A 25,966-nucleotide genomic window follows, 5' to 3' on the forward strand; every position below is an offset into this window, starting at 1 on the left:
AAGAAACAAAGATATAGGGAGATGGGAGTCAGGATATATTGGGCTGAGTCCCCATTCTGCCACTAAGTATATGGATGATTGGACAGTTCACTTTCTGGGCTTCCATTTGTTTATCTGTAAAATGAGAGGCCTTTGACTCCTGGCATTCTATGATTCTCTAAGTTGCAGTTTATGAAATCTATTGTATGGTCCTCTTAGTCACAAGAATTTATGAAGCCCTTACTAAGTTCATTCCAGATTGATTCCTGGGATATTTTATTCCATTCATTCCAAAAAATTTCAAGTCAGTGATTCAAAAAAAAATTTACCAAATGACTTTTTAAGGAAATCTTCGTTATTTAAAGCAAAATAAACAAATGTATGATTTTGGATACTTTATTTGGCATTTGTCCAATTGCCTAAAGCAAACATCTCTTAGCTCATGCCTTGATGTGTCTATCAGTCAAACAATTAAGAAGCATTTATTAAATGCCCTCTATGTATCAGTCCTACACACTAAGGAGAAAGAGAATAGTAAAGTTGCCCTTGCCTTCAAGAGGATTACCTTCTACTAAAGAGAAGAAAAAATATTCACTCACAGAGGGGGATAAGGACAGAACCTAAGATTTGGGAAAGAGAATTATAATCCTAGAGCGTTGCCTAGAAAATTCAGGGGTTAACATCTTGGCCAGGATGACAGAGCCTGATATGCCAATGGCATGGCCTTTCTGCCTCTGAGAACACCTCTAATTACTCACACCACCACATCTGCTTCTCTTCCCTTTCCTTATCTTCCCTTCCCTTCCCTCCCCTTCCCAATATTTCTTCCCAATTCTTCCCTTCTTTTCCCTTTCCTTTTTTCCTTTCCCCTCCCCTCCTCTCCTTGCCTCACTTCTCTTTTCTTTCTCTTTCCTTTTTCCTCCCTTGCCCCCTCTCCTTCCTCCCTCTTTTCCCTCTTTTCTCTCTCTCCCTTCTCTCCTCTTTCCCCTCTCTCCTCTCTCTTCCCTCTCTATTTTCCTCTTTCTTCTCTCTTCTTCTCTCCCCTTTCTCCTCTCTTCTTCCCTCTCTTCTCTCTCTCCCTTCTCTCCTCTTTCTCCCTCTCCTCTCCTCTTCCTTCTCTCCTGTCTCTTCCCTCTCTCTTGCTTGCTCATTCATTTCTTACTCACTCTTTCTCTTTCTACATTTAGATATTCACATGTGTGTATATCTACATATATAAAGTACAAAATGAATACCAGATCTATTTAGGAGAAAGAAAAAGAAATCTGGGAACAATGGAAATCAGACTTGGAGAAAACTTAGAGGCATCAAAGCCTACAGATGAGGAAACCGAGACAGAGAGGAATGGGGACTTCTCCAGAGTCACACATTAAGTGACTGCAGCAGAAGTATTTCTGACCCCAACTACTATCTTCAGTCTTTGAAAGGTTGTCATGTCCAAGAGAGGAATGACCTCATTCTACCTGTCCCCAAAGGCCAAGACTAGTAGCAGTGGATGTAGTCGCAGGGAGGCAGGTTTAGGCTCAGGTTCTATGACTAACAAATGGATCAACCAATAGTAAATCTAGGGACTCCTTCTTCCAGCCCGAAATTAAGCAGTGTTCAGTGAGCGACAAATTCATGAAGCATTTGTTAAGGCTTCCTATACACAAGGCACTATGCTAAGTGAGAGGGAAACAGTGACAGAAACAGAGACAAAGCTAGAGTAGGCCAGGTGTCTCAGCACGCACATATTTATGTCTGTTTTTGTCCTTAAGTCAAATGTAAATGATGTGGTGCTACGTTACATTATTCATATTTCTTTCCCTTCTGTCTATGTGTCCAACCAAAAGTGTTTGTATGCCATGTATCTTCATTAAAATGCCAATGCCTGCTCTAAATAAAACTCATTACCCTGAGGGACTGATTTTCCTAATTTCCCTGGGAATATTCCATCTTAATTGTATGTGCTTCCTCCTAGCTTTTTTTCCGGAAGTTAACCCAAAGTTTGTTTGGTCTAGCTGGGGAGGTTCTATAATTCTTGTTATTTCTTGTTATTGATCAGGAATACTTTAAAAATAGTTTTCACATCTCCCTGGTCTTTGGTATTAGTTGTAGAAATTTCCATAATGAATAGTGCTCATGGCTTTACACGGCTTCCCCCACTTTGAGACTTTTCACTCTGAACCATATCCCAATAGATTTATTTTTTCCCCTCTGGAAAAGCAATCACTTCATTCTTTCTCTTTGCAGGATGGATTCACACCCTTGGCGGTAGCTTTGCAACAAGGCCATGATCAAGTGGTTTCGCTACTGCTTGAAAATGACACAAAAGGAAAAGTCCGGCTTCCAGCACTTCATATAGCAGCCCGCAAGGATGACACGAAAGCCGCCGCCCTGCTCCTGCAGAATGACAGCAACGCAGATGTGGAATCCAAGGTGAGCCCTCGGCGAGCCCCTCTTTGAGGGGCGGGGAATCCGAGCAGATGATCCTCGTCTTTGTCCGGGTCACGTGTATTGACAAGTGACAACAACATGTACCCGAGCTGGGGAGGCACTGAGGTGGCTGCATTGAGCTTGCCTTGGGGAAAAAAATGGGAGCCAGATGCTCCTAGCATTTTTGTTTTGTTTTTGTTTTTGTTTTTGTTTTTGTTTTTGTTTTTTGCAAAGTACTTGTGTTCCTTGGCAGATTTCACATTTTCAACTACAAGATGGTATTTGATTTGGCAAATGTCAGGCAGGGATGATAGCTACCAAATACCAACGGGCACGTCCAAAGTCAGACTTGATTAGTATCACAAAGGTTGGATGCTGTATAGTGAGTTTCGATCTGCTAAGTGAAACCTGTTGACTGTTAAATGTCATCCGGCCAAGTGACTGACACTCTCTTGGTAAATACCGTGTCAGGCTCTCTTAAAAAAAAAAAAAAAAGTCCAACAACAACATGTGGCCTCTGAGATAGAAAATCATTTAGAGATCATTTCATCTAGCTTTCTGTCCGTGCCTCGTGCTATCATCATAGCCTCCATGTCATAGAGCCACCACAAAGCTTTCTGCATCCATGTCACCAATAGTGAACTAACCGTTCATTTTTCCCCCTCTTTGCTTCCAAATATGTTAACCTAGATGGTGGTGAATAGGACAACTGAGGTATATGTACCCATATCTCTCTATATCTGCATCATCGTTTCATATCTTAGTGCTGCCGCATCATTATCCCCTTCCCCTCTTCTTTGCATCGCCTTCAGTAGGATAGAGATCTGCTTTCTTACCAACAAATAGCATGTGCTAGATAAGGCAGTAGTTGGATCACCAGGGCTTTCTGCAGCTGAATCGGGCCTTTCAAAGGCAATTCGTGAATTCTCTGAAACTTCCCATTGGTTGAAGGTTACCGAGCAACAAAAGAACCAACAAACTAACAAACAAACAAATGTGCAAACAAAAAAACCTGGTGATGTTCATCTGTGATTTGGAGAGCTGCAGACAGCCCTGAAACTGTGCATCCAGAATTGATGTTTTTTTTTGTTTTTAGGCTTCTGCATGACACTTACCCGTGATGGTGTCAGCAAAGAGAATCTAGTCTCACAATGGAACCAACGCCGCCATACTCTCCAAGGGAGGCAGCGACAGCTAGCATGGCAAAGAAGCTTGCTAAAGATTTAGAAATGCATCTAGTTTTCCTAAGGTTCCATATTTTGGGGACTGAGTGAATTGCTGCATGTTTTAGCCTATTTCTTTAAGGAAGTAAAATGACCTCAGTGTGAAAATGAGCTGTGGAACTCGTGTTATTGACTAAGGCATTTGACAACGAGGCCGCTAACTTGGGGATTTGGATCACAATTCTGAATGATTGCCCACAACGGGAGGTTGATCTTCATAATACTAGTGCTTAAATAAACAAAAAACAAACAAACAAACAAAAACCCACCACCACCCATTAATCAAAGGATATTTGATGTTATTTTAATTTGCATCTGCTTTGAATAAATCAAATCAACTGAACTTTGGCAAAGATTTTCAGTGAAGGATTCATGTATCAGTGATGGAGAAAGGGTATTTTGCTTTCCACAAAAATAAGGAGATCTCACTCACTACTAGCAATTCTTCCCATTTGAAGAAGGGTTGGCCATTGTATCCACGGTTCTGCTGCTGGTTTGCTCAGATCTGTATCCCTGGTTCTTCACTGCCTGGACCTTCTGCCTAGTAATCTGGTTGATTTGGGCTTCCCCGGGAGCCTCTCAGCAATTGACACTAATTGATGACTAGTACAGAGCGGAATTTTAACTTTCAGCGTATTTTGCTTCCTCTTTTGTTTTTCTTTTATAAGTTTGCTGCGGGTTATGGGACAAAAACTTCCCAAATGGGAAGACGTCAGAAATTCATTGAACCCCTCTGCTCTGTTTCCTTTTCAGAGTGGCTTCACCCCGCTTCACATCGCCGCCCATTACGGAAATATCAACGTAGCCACGTTGCTGCTAAATCGAGGTGCTGCCGTGGACTTCACTGCAAGGGTAAGATTTCAGTCCAAAATGGTGTGACATGTCGGGAAATTTGTGTAACGACGCTTTTCGTAGAAAACATATGTCTTTGTATTCATATGACATCATTAGGCTGTGACCTTCTCATTAGGATGTGAGCTCCTTAAGAGCAGGGATTGGGTTTTATTGGTTGTTTTGGGTTATTTACCTCCCTTTTTTCCTCCCAGTCACACTGGGACTGGTACATATTATGCTAGTTGAATGACATCAGTGGATGTTTAGCTTTTACCAACTTTTCAAGAGTTAAACTTCCTTCTATTGATATAATGGGGATGTTAAAGAGGGACAACATATTCTGGTGGGAAAAAAGGCCCTTGATAGGGAGTCAGAGGCAAATGACTTCTGTCTGTTATCTACGTTTCCTCAAGTTTACAACTAAGGATGAGTCCCAATGACTTTAAAGACCCTGTCCAACTCTAAATTACATACCTAGGAAAAAACTCCTAAAATCCCTTCAGTTCTAATCTCATCCCTTAACCTTCTCCAGATCTGGGATTTTATCTTTGTTGGCTGGTGTAAACATCCTTGGACCAAAATAGAACTCAGCATGTTCTAACCATCCTGTGGAATTCTTGTGTTTCTGGTAACACTGGATGGATATTTAAAAAACGTTTCCCAACTTGAAATCCCCAAGTAAGCTGGAACTTTCTTAAGCAAGATGTTGGAGTTAGAGGGGAAATCCAGTTTGAACCACATGCAGAAAGGCATCCCTACCATGAAAATAGCAACAACTGGTGATTGAGCTTTGGATTAAAGATCTCCCATGAGAGGAAGTCCATTCCCACCCAAGGTGGACTGCTCCATCAATGGCTCACTTTTTTCCTTGTACCCTCAGCGTTTAGCTTAGTCATTGTTTGCAAATGCTTGTTCATTCATTCATATCTCTAATTGTTAAAAGATTCTTCCATATAGCGAGCCTTATTTTGCCATTCTTCAACTTCACCCACTGTTCCTGAATTTGCTCCAACCAAAATCAGTTCAATCCCTCTGACCTATGACTGCCTTCCCACTCCTTGAAACCAGAGTGCATGTCCCCATTCCATCCCTGAGTCTATTCTTCTCCAGGAAAAAACTTCCTCAATTCCTTCAAGGAGTTTTTATCTAGCAAGGATTCAAGGATTTTTGCCATGTTTTGCCTTTTCCAGGTATGCTCTGGCTTTTCAGTTATTTTCCTAAAATGTGACGTGCAGATCTGAAAACAGTATTATATACACGGTCTGACCAGGACAAAACACGGGGACAATCTCTGCATCTCATTCCTGGGAGCTTTGCCACCCTTAATGGAGATCGCATTAGCATTCTTGGCTGCCGTAATATGCCATTGACGTGTTTTGAGCTGGCAGGCCACAGTGTGTTGACCTTACAGATTTGGGTATGAGTAAATTTTACAATAAATATCACAAGTGTAGAAATCAAAAATAAATGTAATAAGCAAATCAAAAGCCTTAATACAAACAAGTTCATGTTCTTGGAGAAAGGAATCCCAGGGCCAAGTGGCAATCTAGCCAATGATTTTGAATTTCCAACGTAGTAGCAGCTCAGCTAAAAGAAATGGTATGTTCCAAAAGCTCCTTTGTCAGATATTTCATTACTAGGGGGAGGAATAATACAGGAAGTCCAGGAACGTCATGGGATGCACATTTCCTCCCCACCACAGTTTTAGTGGGGCGCTTCCCTCTCTCTTTCCTCTCCAGCTCATGAAAGGTAGAAAATATTAATAATGCACTGGGCTTGGAGTCAGCAAACTCAGGGTTCACCTCTGACATTTACTAGCTGGAGGACCGTGGGAAAGCCATTCAATGGGTCTATGCCTCAGTTTCCTCATCTGTAAAATGAAATTAGTTGGACTATAAAGTTTCTAAGGACTCCTTCAACTGTAAATCTGGGATTCTCCCATCCTGTAATAGGATTACCAGTCATAAAAGAAAAGAAGTAGGAGATTATTATCATCTATTCAATGAGTCAACAGTATGACATGTTGTTCCAAAAAAAACCGTGTAAGATGCATTCAGAGAGGACCAGTTTCCCAGATTGAAGAGAGAAGCTTTTCCTGCCTGGCCCATTTCAAATCACATATGGAATATTATAATAAGTCCTAAATGACACATTTCCAGAACAGTGATGAGCTGGAGAAGGGAGGACAATTGCATTTATTAAAGGAACCAGAGAGGATTAACCTGGAGAAGATTTTGGGGGCATATGAAAGTGTTCTTCAAGTATTCACAGAGTTATTGCATGAGTACTTAGCCTCAGTTTCCTCAACTGTAAATTGAGGATAGCAGCACCTACTATACAAGGTTATTTTTGAGCATCAAATGAGATATTCCTTGCAAAGTACTTGACACAGTGCCTGGCACATAGTAGGTACTGTTAAAAAAAATGTTAGTTATTATTATCTAGTAAAAGGTGTTAGACATGATGTCCTTGGCCCTATGCAATAAAACTAAGGAATTGGTGAAAGCTACAGAAATCTTAAGCACACGTAGCTCTTTCTCTGCAAAGGATTCTTTCCCAGAATTCTTCAGGCACTTATAAGTCATGGATGCCTGCTGAAATGAAGAAGGTTTTGATTGAATCCATGCTAAGCTCAGGACTACACACACAGAATGGGAGTCCCTGGTCTCTGATCTCATTGCCATCCCCTTCCCCAAACCGGATTTCTCAGCTTGAGCTCTGAGAGCCCCAAACATCCTCATGGTCGAGCGTGAGAAGAAGGGGACTGGGAGGCTTCGTGACTTGGGGTCGATATTTTCCCATAGAATTAGGAGGCAACATGGCACCAAGGAGTGAGCGGATATGGTGGTCCCAGGACCTCCCAGCTGCTCCTTCCCTTGATATTTCCTCTCTAGGACCTTGGCCAAGCCTTCCTTTCCCTCCCTGAACCTCAGTTTCTCCATCTGCTAATGAGCAACCTACTATGCTCCAGGAGCTGGGGCAGAGACAAAAATGAAGCTGTTCTCCCCCTCCGGCAGCTTCCTTTCAGCTGTGGAAAATGACTCCCACTTGTAAAGTAAATGCGTAACATATACTCAGGTAATTTGGGGTAAGGGAAGTCCCTGGCAACTGGGGGAACAGGATGCAGGAAGTGGCCTCTGAGCTGAGTTCTGAAAGATGGCAGGATACTAAGATATGGTTAATGATATCATCAAAATTTGGAAACTATTTAACTCTTTATTTGTCAAATTCTACCTTCACAAATTTAGAGCTTGAAGGTCATTGAATTCAACCTTTTGTGCCATGTTCCCATTTTGCAGGTGGGGAAACTGAGGCACAGAGAGTGGGGTTTTTTTTTTTTTGTAGTGATTGGCTAATCTATTAAGTGTCAGAGGTAAGATTAGGATCCAGGTCTTCCTGTCCCCAAGTCCAGTGGGGATTATCCACTGTCCCCCAGACCAGCAGTATCGAAACCAAATAAAAACAAGATGACTAAGTCATTCATAAGGATAAAGGAAAGGTGTGTGTTGATTTAGAAAACCACGTATTAACATCATCTGTGTCCTATTGTATTTTTTAATTTTGTTGGATATTTTTAATTACATTTTAGTTGGACTAAATTACATTTAGAATGGTGCTGTTGTAATTGGATCTGCACTATACCATCCTTCATAAAAGCACTGAAACTCCCTTTCTTTAAAAAGATGTCTTCAGTTTTGTTGTGGCTTAGTCATTTTTCAGTCACGTTCGGTTCTTTGTGACCTCTTTTGGGGTATTCTTGGCAGAGATACTGAAGTGGTTTGCCATTTCCTATTCCACCTCGTTTTACAGATGGGGAAACTGAGGCATGTAGGATTAAGTGATTTGCCCGGATTTAGTGTGAAAGAATGAGGTTTTGACAGCACAAATATCCCAGCTCAGCAGGCCGGTCAGAGAGCCTAACTAAATTTGTCACACCCTTTCCAGCAGGTAATCCCTCTAAGCCCCTCTCTTCGTTTTTCATTCCACGGCTTGGCAAACTTACTCAGTGACACATCTCCAAAAAATTTACAGAACAAACCAGAGTTGGGGGATTTATTTCAGCAGAGACGCTTTCTTCCCCTCCCACTGCAGTTTCTTAATTCTTAGCTTTTTCAGCTAAGTAGTAGAAATAATAGATGCCCACTGGGAAAAATTCAAGGAGATTCCCTTGGGCCTGTTTCCACTTCCATTGACCTCAGTTTTTCCAATTATGAAATGAAAATGCGATTGCACAAACTGAAGACCCTTCCAGTTGGAGCATCGGAGGCAGGTTGTGTGCCAGGGAAGGATCCGTGGCTTATGGTATAAACACAGATACGTCCAAGATCAATCAAGGCCATTTGTTTGGAGGAGGGGGTCCCCAATAATAGCTTGAGGGAAATGGGAAGGGCTTGTTCTGGGCACGGAGGATCCGAGATCCAGATAGGAGCAGAATTCTTTCCACACTCCAAGCCTGAGAGACAGTTTGTAGGCATTCCAGTTATTCGGTCAATTAAATCAGTCAACGAGCACTTATTAAGCACTTACTATATACCTGGCACAATTCAGAATGGAGAGAGCTCAGAGATAAAACTGGGCTGGCGCCTGCCTTCAAAGAGCTTCTCTTCCAATGGGGGCGGCCCCAGGAACATGGCAGAGGTAGATATGATGGTCACAGCATTTTGCAAAGGTCAGACTCCAAACCCCAGCAGCCCAGTGTGGGCTCGGGCTGACCAGGGCCTCGGGCTGACCAGGGCCTCGGGCTGACCTAGCTCAGCACTGAGCGGGTACTCAGTCACAGAAGAAATCCTGTCTGGGCGATGTGACTCCCAGCCTCCTGGAGAGACAAGGGCAGAGCGGGGAGCTCGGTGTGCCATCACTTCCACGGGCCACAGAGACGGGTGGCAGAAAACAGGGATAGCCCGAGCCACCTTCCTCTGCTACTTCCAAGGGCTTCCAGAGTCAGGAGGTCCAGGTGCAGCAGCCTCCCGGGAGACTCAATTAAGCCTCCTCCTTTCCTTCCAGGTGCAAGGCTGACAACAGTTCCCCACCTGCCCACCCACATTTTCTTGTTTTTAAATCTAATTTAATTTGTTATTTAACAAAGGCTAGTTTTCCTTCCCTCCCATTTAACATCTCCCCCAATTTAACAGAAAAAAGGCCCTGTAACAAGCACGCATTGTCCAACAAAACAAATTTCCACCATGTCCGTGTCCTAAAAATGCACATGGTGTTCTCAGGCCCCTTTATGTCAGGAGGCAGTGGTGATGTTTTCCAGCTTCTTAAATATATCTGTGGAATAATCCATGGGACCTTCACACACTCACACTCACACACACACTGTCTCTCTCTCTCTCTCTCACTCTCACTCTCTCTCACACACACACACACACACCTTCCTCTCACTGTTTTCTGCAGCCTCAGCTTTCCTCATTATCAGGGTTCAATGAACCAGAAAAGGGCTAAGTGGGATCCATGATTCATCTGCATTTGAGCAGTCATCATTCTGTCTGCCTTGGAAAGAATCAAATAATGGACAAGCTTGTATATCGAGCCTTGGGATTGCAGAGAAGGAAATCAAGCAATCCAAGAAACCCCAGCTTTATTACTGATATTGTTCCTATAAGGGACAATTACATATATAATGTATAGGATAACAAATTACAGTAATTACTGCTATTATTAATTATATAACAATTATCACTGGCATTATTGTGGTGATTATTGCTTTATTTATTATAGTAATTATTTGGTGTGTTGTAATTATTGTTATTATTAATTATAATAATAATTATTGTGACTATTGATTTTTGACCCAGCCTGTGAGAAGTGGATGGAACTTGGAGAGGAGGTGCTTTCCCATGTTGGGCAGCACTTTCTAAATAAATTAGGAGGGTTAGAGTTACCCATAGCACTGTGAGGATGAGGGACTTGTCCAGGCTCACACAGCCAGTAGGTATCATGACTCAGAGGCTAGTTCTAACCACCCCACACATCTATGTTCTTTCAAAAGAAAATAAAACATCTTTTGTCTTTGCATCCTCAACCCCTAGGAAGATGCCTGAGACATGAGGGTTTAATCAATGTTTATTGATTGATTGATTTTAGAATTAATACTTAGAGACCTTATGGTGCAGGGGACAAAGTATAGACTTTGGAATCAGGAAGAACAGATGTGTGTGTGTGTGTGTGTGTGCCCATAGAAAGAGAGACTCACTAACTTGAAGGAGAATCAGTGGACAGATCAAAATTTTAATGGGGATTCAGACAGAGTGACAAAAATTATTAAACTTTACAAGTCAAAATTAAATATAATTAATAAGCAAAATAGTTGGTGCTGCTATTGGAAATTCATTTTTAACTTAATGAAACATTTCAAATTTTAAAAATTGAGGGCGTGTACCTAGGTGGTCCCCAAGGTCCCTTCTACCTCTACTCCAGAGAATTAGATTGGGGTAGGAGGGGTATAAAGGGAAAAATGGTAGCCACTGAAAATCTCTCTCATGAGCACCAAGAGGATAACTCAAATTTCTAGAGCATTTTAAGGCCCAGAAAGAACTCTCTTCCCACAAGTCTGTGAGGTAAGCAGGGGAAACATCATTGTGCCCCTTCTGAAGAAGAAAATAATGAGATTCAGGCACCCAGTGACCCCCACAGACGGGCATCCATGCCCAGCCAGTATCCCAACTGGTATTCCACCCCAAGCCTCCCAACTCTTTGTGCCACATTCGTTTACGACTCATCCAACACTACCTCTCTCGGGTGACATTTTCTTTAGAGGAAAATCAACTTCCTTTCTTTGCTTAACTGACTTGTTTCTTCCTTTAAATTAGCAACAGATTTCACTTTTTCTTCAAAGCTTTGAATCCCCTGGTGATCTGTAGATTCTTAAAATAGAATTTAACTAAGTCGTCCAGATAGGACGTAGCAAGTAGAGGATCAGACCTCATGTGTAAGATGAAGGTAAAGGAGATCTCAGACTTCCAGAGCTAGAAGGGACCTCCACAGCCACCTAATCTGACCCATCCATGGGCTGTAGTCTCTTCTTCCCTGCTTCTCATAATGGCCCATGCTGCCCCTCTTGGAGGAGCCCAACGAGGGAGAATCCAACTGCTTCCTGTGCCATCCGTCCATCCCATTTAGAGGAAGTTCTAACTTTTTATAAAAAATGGGTTTTGGTGCCTTTAATTATCATATTATCTGTATTTCCCAGCATACCCTTCACCCCTTCCTCTCCCAAAGAGCAAAACCTTTGGAGCGAGATTTTAAAAGGGAGAGAAGAAAAACAACACAGTCCAACCTCATTAACATTGAAGAAGTCTGTGATAATGTGCAATTTCATACATGGAAGGAACAATCAGCTAGCTGGTAAATGCTGGGTAATTTAGAAGCTGAAGGTGTTTCCTGGGGGCACTTGGAGGCTGTGATTGGCCCAGCTTAATGCAGCCCAAATGGAGAATTTGAACCCTGGCCTTTCTGATTTTGAGAGCACTCTGCCATGTTGATGAGTTCGAAAAAAGGGATTCTCTTACTTTTGTGTATTTGTCCCTAATCCCTTTTGGCCCATCATAGACACTTATTGATTAATGGGTTCTGGACCAGCAGATCTCAAGCTTTTTGGTCTCGGGGCCTCTTTGTACTCTTAAAAATTATCAAGAACGCCCCCCCCCCAAGAGTATTTATCTATATGGGTTATATCCATATTTACTATATTTAAAAAATAAGACATCTTGGTATTTATTTTTAAAAAGTTATTTTATGACTTTATTAGTACCTCTGCACCAGACTTGAGGGACTCCCAGAAGCCCAGACCACATTTTGAGAACCATTGTTCTAGGTTAAGCAAATGCTAGAGGATATTGTCTGGGAGCTGGGAAATTTCTTTAATGAGGAAAGTCAGTAACTTTATGTTTCTCTGGGTGAAAGATTTCCCTGAATGCCCTTTAGGCACCCACTCACACACCTGCTGGGGAAAGGTAGCTGGACAGGAGGGAATTCCTCTCCCAGGCAATGCCAATAGAGTTTTATTGGAAACTATAAATCACAGCAGCCAGCCATTTGCCATCACTCCATTTCCCCACACACACACAGAAAAAAGAAATTTAATTTCCTTTTTTTGTAATTTTTCTCTTTTCTCCGCTTTTGAATATGTGAATAGCTCATTTTTGGGTTGCTCTGTAATCACTGCAGTGGGAACGATACCTTTAGCTGACCTGAATAAATCCTATTTTGAAATTCAATGAAATAATGTTCTATTAATGTAAGGTGGTTGAGAAAGTATTTCAAAGTGGTAAATAGCTCATTTTCATAAATAAGAAAAAACAGGCCCCACCGTAGCATCTTGGTACCTGCCTGGGTACCTGTGACCATCATTAATGTTGTAGGGCCCTGCCCTCCCACCTGGAACCCGCTCTCAAGTTGAAGAAAGGGCCCTGGATTCAAATCCAATTCAGCTGCCAGAGTCTCTTCCTCCTTCTTCTCCATTTTTAAATAAGGGCACTGGGCTAGGTAAGACCTGAGTTTCAGGGCAGCTATAAATCCTCCCATGATGCTTTAGGGAACATGCAGGAAGGATGAAGGCAGAACTGGATTAACCAGGGGAGAGTGTACCTGGCAGGAGAAACAATAGTAGTGATGATGAGGATGAAGCATTTTAAGGGAAAGAAAAAAGCGAACAAATGTGTGTTAAAACTCCTACTGTGTGCCGGGCACTTTATGTGCTAAGCATGTTAAAAGTATCTCATTTGTTCTCCACAGCAACCCTAGGAGCTCTCATTATCCCCATTTTACAGATGAGGAAATTGAGGCAAACAGAGGCTAAGGGACATCCAACTAGTAAGTGTCTGAGGTCAAGTGTGAATTCAGATCTTGAGTCCAGGCCCAGTGCTCTGTGTCTTAGCTGCCTTTTAAGTGGAGTCTGGGACGATGTAGGGAGCACTCTGGAGTTGGAAAGTCTTCTTCATATAAAAATCTGTATGAAGATCCACATATAAAATCTGTGGATCAAAAGCCTTTCACAGTGTCTGCCTTCAGCCCGTTCTTGGCTCCCCAATAGAATGTAAGCTCCTTCAGGACACAACTGATTTCATCTGGGAATGAATGAATAAATAAGTCAATGTGTGAATGAATGGGGGGAGGGAGAGAGAGAGAGAAAGAAAAGAGAGACAGGGAGAGAGTGAGAGAGAGAGAGAGAGAAACAGAGAGAGAGAAAGATGGGAAGAGAAATAAGAGACAAAAAGGGATAGATTGGGACAGAAAGAGAGAAGAGAGAGACATACACAGGGAGAGACACAGACAGGAGAGGGAAACAGGAAAAAAGAGAGGGAGGAAAAGAGAGACAGACAAAAAGAGACAGACAGACAGGGAGAGACAGAGATGGGTGGGGACGGAGAGAGACAGAGCAGAATAGCCTTGTATATGGTGGGCACTGGATTCACAGATGTCTCCAGGACCTTACACACTGCATGGCTTGTAGTGGAGCCCTAAGAAGGGTGGGGTCACTGATAGATCCATCCTCCAGACCCCCGACAACGCAGGGAGGCAGCCGGGGTGTGGGCGTTTGGCAGTGGGCCCAGCCCTGAAGGACAGCTCTGCTCGGCCTCTTGGGGGGGGAAGGTGGAAGGGTTTGAGTTGCAAGGTGAGGGCGGGAGAAGATGGAGAAGGCAGCTGGGGGAGATGTTTGCAGCCCATTTCAGTCTTTGAACAGAGACATAATCAGATCATCAGAGATTTAGGCTGGAAGGGACTTCCGTGGATACTGGGTCCAACCTCTTCATGTAACAGATGAGGAAATTGAGGTGAAATGACTTACCCAGAGTCCCTTGTGTCACTGGTAGGATTTGAACTCAGGTCCTCTGCCATCAGACCCAGTGCTCTTTAACAAAAAGGAACATTAGAGGGAAATTAATCTGACAGTGTGAAGGAGAGAATGAAGTCAGGAACAATAATAACAACTATTATTTCTGTAACATTTTGAGGTTTACAGAGCACTTAACACACATCTCATCTAATCCTCCAATACCCTCTAAGAGGACATTATCCTCCATTATCTCTGAGATTATTATCCCCATTTTACAGCCAAGGAAACTGAGGCTAAGGATGTTTAGTTACATCTAGTAAGTATCTAAAGCTGGATTTGAACTCAGGTTCTCCTGAAACATACCAGCTGCTATCTGCTGAGCCATCTAGCTTCCTTAAGGATCTAGAGGGTCTCAACAATCTCAGATTTGGACCTGTGGTCCTATGATCTGTCAGGGAAGCTATAGAAGGTATTTTGGCTCAATTTGGAAGATTGGACCCAGGGAGTAGATCATTTATGGGAGCCCATCCAATTAGTAGGCACCTAATAAATGCTTTCTGACTTGATGCAGATGCTTACCAGCTATGTGACAGTGGTCAGGGCAATCTCTCAGCCTTAACTTCCTCCTCTATAAAAGTGTTGATAATAGCCCCCATCTCTCAGGTTGCTGTGAAAATAAAATGAAGTAAAATATATAAAATTTAGCCTATTGTAAATGCTTTAAAAAATACCAATTGGATGGGCCAACTTTGACCCACTAAGGGAATGATTGTTAAATGTTCAGTGTGAGCGTTTAAACCGCAGAAATCAGCCAGAGACACAATCAGGGTCTCATTTATTGTCTAGACTTAAGAAAGTGTTAACAATCTAAATTAAACTTAAAATTGTGCATACTCCCCTGCCCCAGATATCTGTTAAGGTTTACCAGTATACATTGAGATGTTATAGTTTACTATTTGATTGTGGGTGTTTGTTATTCCCTGTTTTATTACTTGATTGCTGGTGTTTTTATTCCCCATTTTTTTTTTTATGTTTTTTTATAGCTTTTTCTTTACCAATCATATGCATGGGTAATTTTCCAGCACTGACCCATGCAAAACCTTCTGTTCCAACTTTTTCCCTTCCCCCCCCCCCCCCCCCGATTCCTTCCCCGCAATGGCAGGTTGACCAATAAATGTTAAATATGTTAAAGTATATATTAAATACAATATATGTATACATATTGATACAGTTGTCTTACTGCACAAGAAAAATTGGATCAAGAAGTATTTCCCATTTTCCAGATGAGGAAACTGAGGCAGTCCTTAAACTAGTAATAATGGTAATAATGTTAATGGCTACCATTGATACACAGCTTCAAGGGTCCCAAAGAGCTTTTCCTGTATGAACTCATTGGCTTCTCGAAGCATCCCTGAGGCAGATGCTATTTTATGCCCATTTTTCAAATGAGGAAACTGAGGCAGAGAGCGGTTAGGTGGCTGGCCTGGGATCTGATCACTAGTGAGTGTCTAAGTCAGGATTCGAACTCAGTTTTTGATCCTCCCACATTTGGAACCTTAGCAATTTGGGAATTTGCAGTTGTTCTTGAGGCGTTTTTCCCTCATGCCCCAGTCTTTGGGAACCCATTGGGGATTTTCTTGGCAAAGATACTGAGGGGGTTGCCATTTCCTCTTTCAGCTCATTTTACAGGTGAGGAAACTGAGGCAGGCAGCAGTGAATGATTTGCCCAGGGTCACACAGCTACTAAGTCTCTGAACTCAGGAAGGATACAATGCCTCCATTGTATCACCTGCCAGCCGAGTTTTAGAAGAGAAAATATTTAATTTTATTTTAGCCAACACGGATTCAGGGTCTCTGTGTAAGGGAGGTCAGACGAGGTTATCAGCACTTTTTGCTCTGGACGCCTGGTACGCCAGTGTTGTGGGCACTGAGCTCGGTGTTGCCCAGTTACCTGACTGTTAAAAAAGAAAAAAATCTGTCCCCTAGGCAATCCCAGAATCCCTAGTCCTGGCTCTCCAACCGGGAGAAGCTCCCTGCTCATAAGGGGGAATCCGGACCCCAAGGATGCTTGGGGGAGCCTCATCTTGGCCGCACAGTGGCGGAGTGGGGGTCTCGGTTTGCACTTCCCATGGGGCTAATTCAGACAGAGCTTTATATGCAGTGGGCTCCGTGTTCTGGCCCTTAACGACTGGGGCAAGGAGAGGATTTGGGACTGGAGATAAAATATTATTGAAATCTGGGAGGGAAGTGGTGGAAAATGCTAATTAATTATTGATTATTATAATTACATATAATAATAATAACCAATATACACTTTTCTTAAGTGAATCTTGCATTTTTAGAATTGCCTGTTCCATGTTCAACCCTACTATATGTGAACAAAGAAATCTCTTGGGGTTGGAGGGCAGGAGAGAAGAGCAAACTCTAGATAATGGGCAGGCAGGAGGGCTCAGCCTGGGGCCTCCTGGGGGTCTCACCCGCTCTCTTGGGGGTCCCATCTTTTGGGGGCCGGCTATGTCAGGAAGTCAGTGCAACCTTATCTGCTGGGAGGAGGAGGAATAAGTAAGTCCCATGCCCCAGCATCCTCAGAGAGCCAGCATGACCTATTGAATGAGGCACTGGGCTTGGAGACAGGGAAACGTGAGTTCAAATCCTGCCTCAGACAAAAAATTATTATTATTATTATTAGCTGTGTGATTCTAGGCATTTAACTTCTCCCAGTTTCACTTTTCTCATCTTCAAAATGGACTCAACAGTGTCTAAGATTCTTTTTAGCACTTAGATCTATGATCTTGTGAAATCCTTCACTTTGAAAGCTTCCCCCCAAAAATGTGGTTCTGACCCAACAGTAAGAGGGCACTGCAGTGAGAAGAGTTCTGGACCTAGGGTCAGAAGCCTTGAATTCAAATCCAACCAATTACTAGCTATATGACCCTGGCCAAGTCACTTAACCTCTCTGCCTCAGTTTCCTCATATGTAAATCTGTTTTAGCACCAGCCTCCCAGGATTGTTGTAATAATCAAATGAGATAATTTTTTAATGTGTTTAGCAAACAGTGGGAACAATGTGAATGTTCATTCTCTCATTGTTGCCCCCCCCCGCCCCCCATCTCAGGCTTATTTGATGCCTCCCTTTCTCACACTTAATGTTACAGGCAATAATAATAATGGCTTTTATATCTCACTTTAGAAGTTTGTAAAGGGCTTCATCTAGGTCATCCCAATTGTCACTCCCATTTCACAGAGGAGGAAACGGAGGCTGAGAAGCTTCATTGACTTGCCCAGTTTTCCTCCCAGCTGCCAGAATGGACTCCTGGCCATTTCTAGAAGTCACATTCCATCTCCTGCCTGCAGGCAGGTTTATAAGACATCCCCCAAGCTCACGTCACAGCCCCCCTGCATCTCTACTTCTCTAAATCCTCCTCCTTATCCTGCAAGTCACAGATTTTATAACTGGAACCGACTCAAAGATCCTCTGGTTCAATTTCCTCATTTCATAATTAAACAGACAGAGGACGAGACAGGGAAATAATCTTCCCAAGCTAACTCAGCAGATCTCAATTTAACTCAACTAACAGAATCAAGGCAGACCAGAAGATCGTGGATCTAGAACCGAGAGGAACTCGAAGGGCCATCTCATCCACTCTTAATTTGCATTTGTGAAAAAACTGAGTTCTAAGAGATTGTATGAAATACTTAGGATTGGGTGCTTTGTCCCTTTCTGGACCTCCTAGGGGACCAATTGACTGAATTATTTTTTAAAAGTCCCCTGGGCCCCCAGGATGGCGAGTAAGAAAACTCTGAAAACTCCTGTAAACTTCACCATTCACATGACAAGAGTTCAATGAAGAAGAACTTAGGCTAAAAAATGAAGTCAATAGAGAGAACAAGAAGCCTTTAATCCTACACTTAGGGAATTTTAGAGGGCCCCAGCTAGTGCTAAGTTTAGGGATGATCCAGTGTACAGGTGCTCAAAATGTCAGCGACCCCTGAGATGCATTTAGGTGATCTGCAAGATCAACTGTTTTTAGAGTCATGCTCGTTTTAATATGGTAAATTGTAATTTCTGATTTTCTTTAATATGGTAAATCTTGAGAGAAATAAGTGGAAAAGAGAATTTGGAACTGAAAGAAAATGTAATTGAAATTTGAAAAAAAAAGGAGCGATTGAAAAATTTTGAACCCATATAAACAACAGTTCTCTGGGTGGGTCCTCAATAAATCTTAAGACTATAAAAAAAAAATCCTGAGACTAAAAAGTTTGATAACCATGAACCAACAAGTGAATGATTTTCTGCACATAATATTTTCATCTCTAATCTTTTTCCCAGAATCTTTTTTTCTTATCCTTGTTTCATAATATTTTTCCTTTGGATGTTGAAAAGTTAAGACGTGTCAGTTTTACAAAATATGGAAATTACCATTTCTGTGCCTCCTATATTCATTTTCTGAAATATGTCTTGCTGAGTGGTTACCTAGAATTGGAATAATTTTTACTGACACATCTGTTCCTCTAGATCCTTTGGACATCACTAGACCTATGAGTTCCTTCTCTACTTCAGTCTGTGCTGTCCAAGTGCCAGAGAACAGAGACCTCACAGACTTTAGCTTTAGAAATCAGCCTTTCCTAATGATTCAAAATCCTCTTCATTGACCTAATATTTGGTAATTTGAATGAACCTTGGAGGTCGGGGCAAAAAACAAGTTGAGTTTCCCTCAACTTGTAATGTTTAAATTGGCCATTAAGAGATTCATGTTCCTTGCAGGCCTAACAATGGGCCAGATTAAAAGACCAATGATTCCAAGTCCTTTTCTTCACTAAGTAACCTCCTCCAGACATTTTCCAGGAGAAAAAAGTCAACAATATTTAACATAATTTAATATTTAAATAGAACAGGGGTCTGAGTAGCTTGTTATAACAAGAATGGAAAATGCCATTTGTTTTCATCTTTGTAAATTATAAACTCAGTTTCATCAACTAAGCATTTTTAGCCAGGGATTGTGTGCCAGGAACTGGGCTACAGAGTAGAACTGACCATGTGAGAAGAATTAATTGTTAGATTATAGAAGCATCTGTGAAAATACCTACTAACATAACTCTCATTGAGGAAGAAGAGAGGGAAGGACTGAGTCCTGGGATCCTCCCATATCTAGGACTTGAGATTAGATTGTAGAGACTGGGAAGAATCAGTCAGATCAGGCAGGAAGAAAACCAAAATCAATGCTGAAATAAAGAGAATGTTCAGATGGAAGGGATGGTTAGCCCTGCCAAATGGAAAGGAAGGAAAGAAGGAAAGGAGGGAGGGAGGGAGGAAGGGGGGAGAGAGAGAGAAGAGAGAGAGAGAGAGAGAGAGAAAGAGAGAGAGAGGAAAGGAGAGAAGGAGGGAGGGAGAGAGAGACAAAGGAAGGAAGGAAGGAAGGAAGGAAGGAAGGAAGGAAGGAAGGAAGGAAGGAAGGAAGGAAGGAAGGAAGAAAGAAAGAAAGAAAGAAAGAAAGAAAGAAAGAAAGAAAGAAAGAAAGAAAGAAAGAAAGAAAGAAAGAAAGAAAGAAAGAAAGAAAGAAAAGAAGGAAGGAAAGAAAAGAAAGAAGGAAAGAAAAGAAAGAAAAAAAGAGGAAGGAAAGTCCCTGCTTTCATGGAGCTTACATTCTTTTGGCATGCAGCAATTACAAGTCTTTATTTATTAAGCTTTTATCCTTTGCTAAGCATGAGAATAGAATTTTTTAAAAACCATTTTTTGAAAGTCCTAGAAACAATATGGATAGTGCAGGATGGGCGGCTGCTCCCTCCACGGCCTGTGGGGATGGAGTCACCACAGGGCAGTCCGCCCTTCAGTGAGTGGGATCTGCTTTCACCCTGCCAGCTATCTCCTCTGGCAGCAGAGGCCCCCAAATGCCAATCCCCAAACTCAGCCACCTTGTCTGTTCTTTTGTGACTGGGATGCACTTACTGACTGTGCCCCAGATTTTATCAGGGTGGCTCCTGCCTCCATTGCGGCTTTTAATTTAGATCCAGGGGCCTGGGGTTCAGATCCTGACTTGCAGTTCACTGTCTCTTTGACCTTGGCAGTTGACGGAATCTCTGGGTTTCCATTTATTCATTTGTAAAACGAGAGAGTGGGACCTGCTGCCACCTTCCAGCCCCGGATCCCATGCTGCTCTAACAAGACCCAGTGTCTTGGCTGAGTTGGGGGGTTCCAAGCTGAACCCAAGGAGAACCCGCTGTTTCTGAGGGTGCTCCTGCAGCTGCCTTTTTTGGCCTGGACTCTGCCCATCTGGGGGGGAGGGGTTGAACAATCGCATCCCTGACAAACATCCCTGAGGGATCCTTGTCCCTGCAAACCCTGTACCTTCCTGCCCATCCTCACCCAACTCTCATTTATCTCCCTGACAACTTGTACCTGTGATTGGGCTGTTGTTGAAGGATGTTGAGAAAGGGAATCTCTTTCATTCAAACCAGGGGGGCTCAATCAACCAGCCATTAACCAAAATGCGGTGAGCAAACTTATAGGAAAACATGGTGACTTTCAGACGCATGAGGTTGTAGGAAAGGAAATATCTCCTTGATCATAAAATCACCCGACCCTCTCAACATTTTACCAAAGTAGCTGGCAGGGAGGTGGGGAGAGAGCCAGACCCGGAGCCAAAAAGACTGATTCATGGTTAAATGATTGAACAATAACAACAATCGGCACTTAATAATGCTATTTCCCTCCCTCCTTTATTTATTATTATATATTATTATTTATTCATTCATTTATCTATTCATCCATCCATCCTTCTTGCTACAAGTTAACAGAGAGACGCCTTTCCAAAGAAATACCATCATGGTGTCCAGTTACCTTCTCTTTCTGGGGAAAACTAATGTCCAAAGTCGATGTAGATCACCAGGGCTTTCTCTTGTTGAACTATGGGGGAAATAAAAATCCTGCTTTTTCTTTTTCCAACAGAACGACATCACTCCCTTACACGTTGCATCCAAACGAGGAAACGCCAACATGGTGAAATTGCTGCTTGATCGGGGAGCGAAGATTGACGCTAAAACAAGGGTAAGGCTGCCATTTTGGATCGCTGTCTGGGTGGTGAGAATGAAGGTTTAATGACTTTCCATGGGTGAAGCAAAAACAGCAGAAAGCAGCTCCTGCTCTGGGCTCCCTGAAAATGTTCCCCTTTAGTCATATTTGAGAAGTTCATGATGAAAATCCTTCAAAAATGAGCCTTTTTAAGAGAAATGTCTGGGCTTGAGATGCTAATTGTGAATCCAAGCCTGGGTCTCAGTACTTAGAGCCAGTTATCAACTTCCTTATCAGAAAAATGGGGAAAATATAACCTTTATTCCCTATTTCACACCCTCATTGAAGGAGGGAGGATATTTTGTAAGTTTTCAAGCCCTCTGCAAATAGGAGTTATTACTAATTTTTTAAATGTGTCCTGTGTTGCATTTTTATAAGTCGTAATCATTCCTAAATTTAGAATTATAGTCCTAGAGTCGGGGAATCTACAGAACACCTGGATCAGCCCAATCCCAATGACTTTTCCTAAAAAAGTTCTTTATTGGACTAGCACAAGGGGCCTTAGGACCTCAGAGTTGTGAGAGACCTCAGTTGTGCCACATTTCAAGGATCTGAGTGATTCCATCAGTTGGTCCTCCCCATTTGCCATAGATCACAGCTTCAGTGGAAGACCTTAAAGAGTTTCCATAAAATATGTATAGAATAATTGCACATATTAGATTACTTGTCATCTGGAAGAGGAGATGAGAGGAAGGGGCAAACTATGGAACACAAGATTTTACAAGAGTCAATGTTGAAAAATTATCCAGACATATGTTTTAAAAATAAAAAAGCTTTATTAAAAAAAAGAGTTTCCATAGTGGAAAAAATACGTTCCCCTGTGACCAGCTGGTGGTGGACCTCTCTGAACTCAGGTGTCCTTAAGAAATACGTTGGTCCCTGGGTTGTTACACTGATGACATTGAGGAGCCAGAGGCTTTCCTCAGTTCCCTTTGTGTTGCTTAGATGAAAAGTGGTTGCAGTGGAGAGGGACGGCATGGTGGAGGAGCCATTTAAAAGAAGGTCATTCCACATTCATTATCAGCCGCTTTAAGAGCATCGGCAGTAATAAAAGACAAAAATGAGATGTCAGGTAGCCCTTGTACAGGGCAGGACCACTTGGAGCAAAACCCTGTTTTGTGGGTGAGAGAAAGCTTTGCAGCAATGAGGCATAAATGCAGGCACAGTGTGCACAGATGGGACCAGCTGGTCCTCCTTCTATTGAAATGCAGCCATCAAACATGGCGGCAGCAAGCAGGCTCGTCTTTCCCAGGCAGCTCTCGGAACTCTAACGGGGTTGAGAAGAGATTTCTCTTTAATACTGTCTGGGGCACCTTCATCGGCAAGTCATTGACCAAAAGCAGGGGCTACGTCTATAGAAACCTGTCCGCGGAGGCATTTGCAGGGAAACTAATGGGCTTGGAAAGGGGAATCTTCATCCCTGGGAGTTCCCTATGCAGATGAAATTAAAATTCTTGTTTATAATCAACTGTGAAAATTCTATCTTTTTTTGACCTGGGGCTGAGCTATTTCTACTGTCTCCTTTCAGTTCCTTTCTCTTAATTTTTTTATCTTTTTCCTTTTTACATGTATGTCTTCTTCTTGCAACAGAAGGAAAAGGGAAAGGGAGCATGGAGGGACAGAGCAGCAAAACTAATGAACATTTCAGCCATCTTTGACAGTGTGTGCAGGCAGCCATTCCCGCAGTCTCTGTGCAGAGCAGGGAAAGGGGGCTTCTCCTTGTTCACTCCAATTACTTTCTAATTACTTCTCTCTGTGCATCTCAAATTCCTTTCTGGCAGGGCCCATTACCTCCCTTTATCTTTCTATCTTCGGCACTTGAGAAAGGCGTCGGAGCCGGAAAGACCTGGCTCGAAGTCCTTCTTACACATACTGGTTGTAGAGTCCTACATAAGTCACCTTAACTCTCAGTGCCTTGGGTCTGACTGGGTAAATGTCAGCCTGATTTGGTCATGGGAGTTTTCCCATCTATATCCACAAATTCACTCCCTTTCTTTATCCTTATTCCTTCCTTTGTGCCTACAATTGTGCCTCATGCACAGTCAGTGCTTAAGAAAGGCTGGAGGGTCTATTAATTAATCAACAAAACATTTATTATATATTGATACTTGCCTATAAAAATAATAGAAACTCTCCTTGCCATCAAAGACACTTTTATTCTGTAGGGGGAGATGATATGTCTCTGTGTATGGAGAGCAAGAGACAGACAGGCAGACAGATAAAGAAAAGGAGAGGGAAGGGAGGGGGAGACAGAGAGAAAAAAGGAGGAAGGAAAGGAGAGACAAAGAATGAGAGACAAAGAGAGAAAAAAGAAAGGAGGAAAGGAGAGAGAGACAAAGAATGAGAGACAGAGAGAGAAATAAAGGAGGGAGGAAAGGAGAGAGAGACAAAGAACGAGAGACAGAGAGAGAAGGAGGGAGGAAGAGAGACAGAGAGAGAAAGACAGAAACAGAGACATAGTACATCCTTAACTCTGTTCCTTCCTCCCCTAAAAAAAGTATGGGGAGGAATAAAGTTAGGCTGGAATGACATGTTCTTGCAGAAGTCATCCTGACTCTTAGTAATCTCCACTTCCCTTTCAATGAAACTCAGTCTCCATCTCTTTAAGGGTTTCTGTTCAACCATGGCAACAGAAGCCTTCAACCATATGTCCATACCAGTCCCAGCTGCCCAGGGATCTATATTTGCTGGAGACTCAGTCTTTCCATTATTTCATGATGATCACAACTCACATTTCCGTAGGTTTTAGAGGTTCTCAATGTGCCTTTTCCCTATACATACATAACACAAGCTGAGACCAACGACCTACTGAGATACGGTGACTTGCCAAATGATGTCACCCAGCTCCCCAGCCAGAATTTAATCTCCCTCACTCCCACCTATATGGGCCTTGCCTCCACCTCCATTCAGAAAATTTTGAGCATTGTCTTCTGACAATATTTCATATGATTCTTGAATGACGTGATTGGCGTGCTCGGGACCCAGAAGCCCATCCGATTTTCAGGTTTGTTTTTCACAAGCATTTCTGAGTGACCACGGCCAAAGAGAGCCAAAGACCAAAGCACGCCTTATAGCCAAGGTTTCAGTAGGAGGGGAAGATGGCAAATGATGGCCGGTCAAAATTTCTGGCAGGCTTTCTGTGGAAGAAAGCGTGGAATACGCCAAGAATTTGTAGGGCATTTTTTCTCCCTCTTTGTCATAGATTCCCTTTTCTCTCTGGCTCAAATGACTAACTAGTGATTGGGAGTGTGGGTGAAGGGGAGGGAGAGAATGAAAATGTCAGGAGGAGGAGGAGAAGGAGGAAGGAGGAGAGTTGGGGAGGAGGGGGAGCCTGCAAAGAGGGAAGCACACGTTTTCCCCGATGCGCTTTATCATCCAGTCCCATGACACAAAGCTAAAAAGCTGTGCTAGAACTCCATGGAATACAGACCTTTCTCAGTACTTACTCCGTCTTGCATTATGTAAGGCAAGCCAGCTTTAGAAAACACTCAATTCCTCTTTTTAAAGGTGAATCATCCAGTTTCTCTTCATTTCTAAACTCCAGCGTTAAGAGTTTTAAGAACTACAGTGTTGAATTCTCTGCTCTTTAGTGATTGCTGGGGAAATAGAGTTTGCTCTTTGGAACAAACCTTCTAAACTAAAATGATTAGCAAGGCAGCTCTGGCATAGGGGATGGAGAGCAAACATCAGTGACTACAACAGATTCCACCTCTCTGTGCCCCGTGCAGATCTCCAGAAAAAATACTCATGTGCATCGGTAGAGGGAATTACCTCAATGGGAGATCACTACAGAGATGAAAGCCCAGGTCCAAATTCAAAGGTTATTTTTCACTATTGATGGAGGAAAGATTTTATCTTTGTTAATTATTCTTGCCATTGAGGCAGAATGAAACTGGGCCAGACCTTTCTCTAAGTCATCCCTAGCTGTGTCTTTCCATAAAGATCATCCAACAGATGGGAAGCCTTTTTTCTGAATCTTTTTCTTTATTTATTCTCAGTCTACTGGGACTATCTACCTTAGAATATCATACACTAGAACTCACACTAGGAGAAACCTTTGATCTCCTCGAACTCTTTATTCTCGTTTCTTCTTCCCAATACACAACTGGTTTAAGTCTTGTTTGGATTGTACACGGCTTTAATTCAACGTGGGGTGTGGAAAGAGCATGAGCCTTAGTGTCTGAAGACCCTAATCCTGACGCTTCCTGACTGGGTGACCCAAGGCCAACTACCTAACTCTTTGAAACTCCATTCATCTATAGGGTGGACAGAATAATGTACTGCCTTCAGTGACCATCATCGGCACTCCTTCAATACCTAATTGCAAGGGTTGTTAATACTTTTAGTCAGTTAATAAGTATTTATATACATGTGCTATGTTCCAGGTATCGTGTGAACCACTGGGGATAGAATGACAAAAATTCTGTCCCTGCCCTTAAAGAGTGCCCATTCTAACAGAGGAGACAATAGGTAAATAACTAAGTATAGAGAAAATATACAAAAGGCAATTTCAGAGAAAAGTCTAGTGGTTAGGGGTAGTTTGCTTCTGAAGGTGAAATTTGAGCTGAGTCTTGGAGAAAGCCAGAGTGAAAGGGATGCTCTTTCAGATATGGGGGAGAGCTGGTACAAAGGCAGTTGGGAGATAATTATCAACAATTATGGCATTTAC

The 25,966-nt window shown here is 42.4% G+C and overlaps 1 protein-coding gene across 34 annotated transcripts in view; it reads left to right on the top strand.

The window, feature by feature from the left end:
• Positions 1-25,966, top strand: part of ANK3 (ankyrin 3) — a 592,702-nt gene that overhangs the window by 382,432 nt on the left and 184,304 nt on the right. For 28 of the 34 annotated variants that reach the window (XM_031956914.1, XM_031956919.1, XM_031956910.1 and 25 more), the window contains exons 6-9: positions 2,212-2,397; positions 3,085-3,108; positions 4,371-4,469; positions 21,175-21,273. In XM_031956914.1, the coding sequence (XP_031812774.1) occupies positions 2,212-2,397; positions 3,085-3,108; positions 4,371-4,469; positions 21,175-21,273 (408 nt within the window). The remainder of the gene's footprint in view (positions 1-2,211; positions 2,398-3,084; positions 3,109-4,370; positions 4,470-21,174; positions 21,274-25,966) is intronic. The other 6 variants (XM_031956913.1, XM_031956933.1, XM_031956937.1 and 3 more) reach the window with 1 other exon arrangement.

This window comes from Sarcophilus harrisii, chromosome 2 (assembly GCF_902635505.1).
Source record: "Sarcophilus harrisii chromosome 2, mSarHar1.11, whole genome shotgun sequence".
In the NCBI taxonomy this organism is placed as follows: Eukaryota; Metazoa; Chordata; class Mammalia; order Dasyuromorphia; family Dasyuridae; genus Sarcophilus; species Sarcophilus harrisii.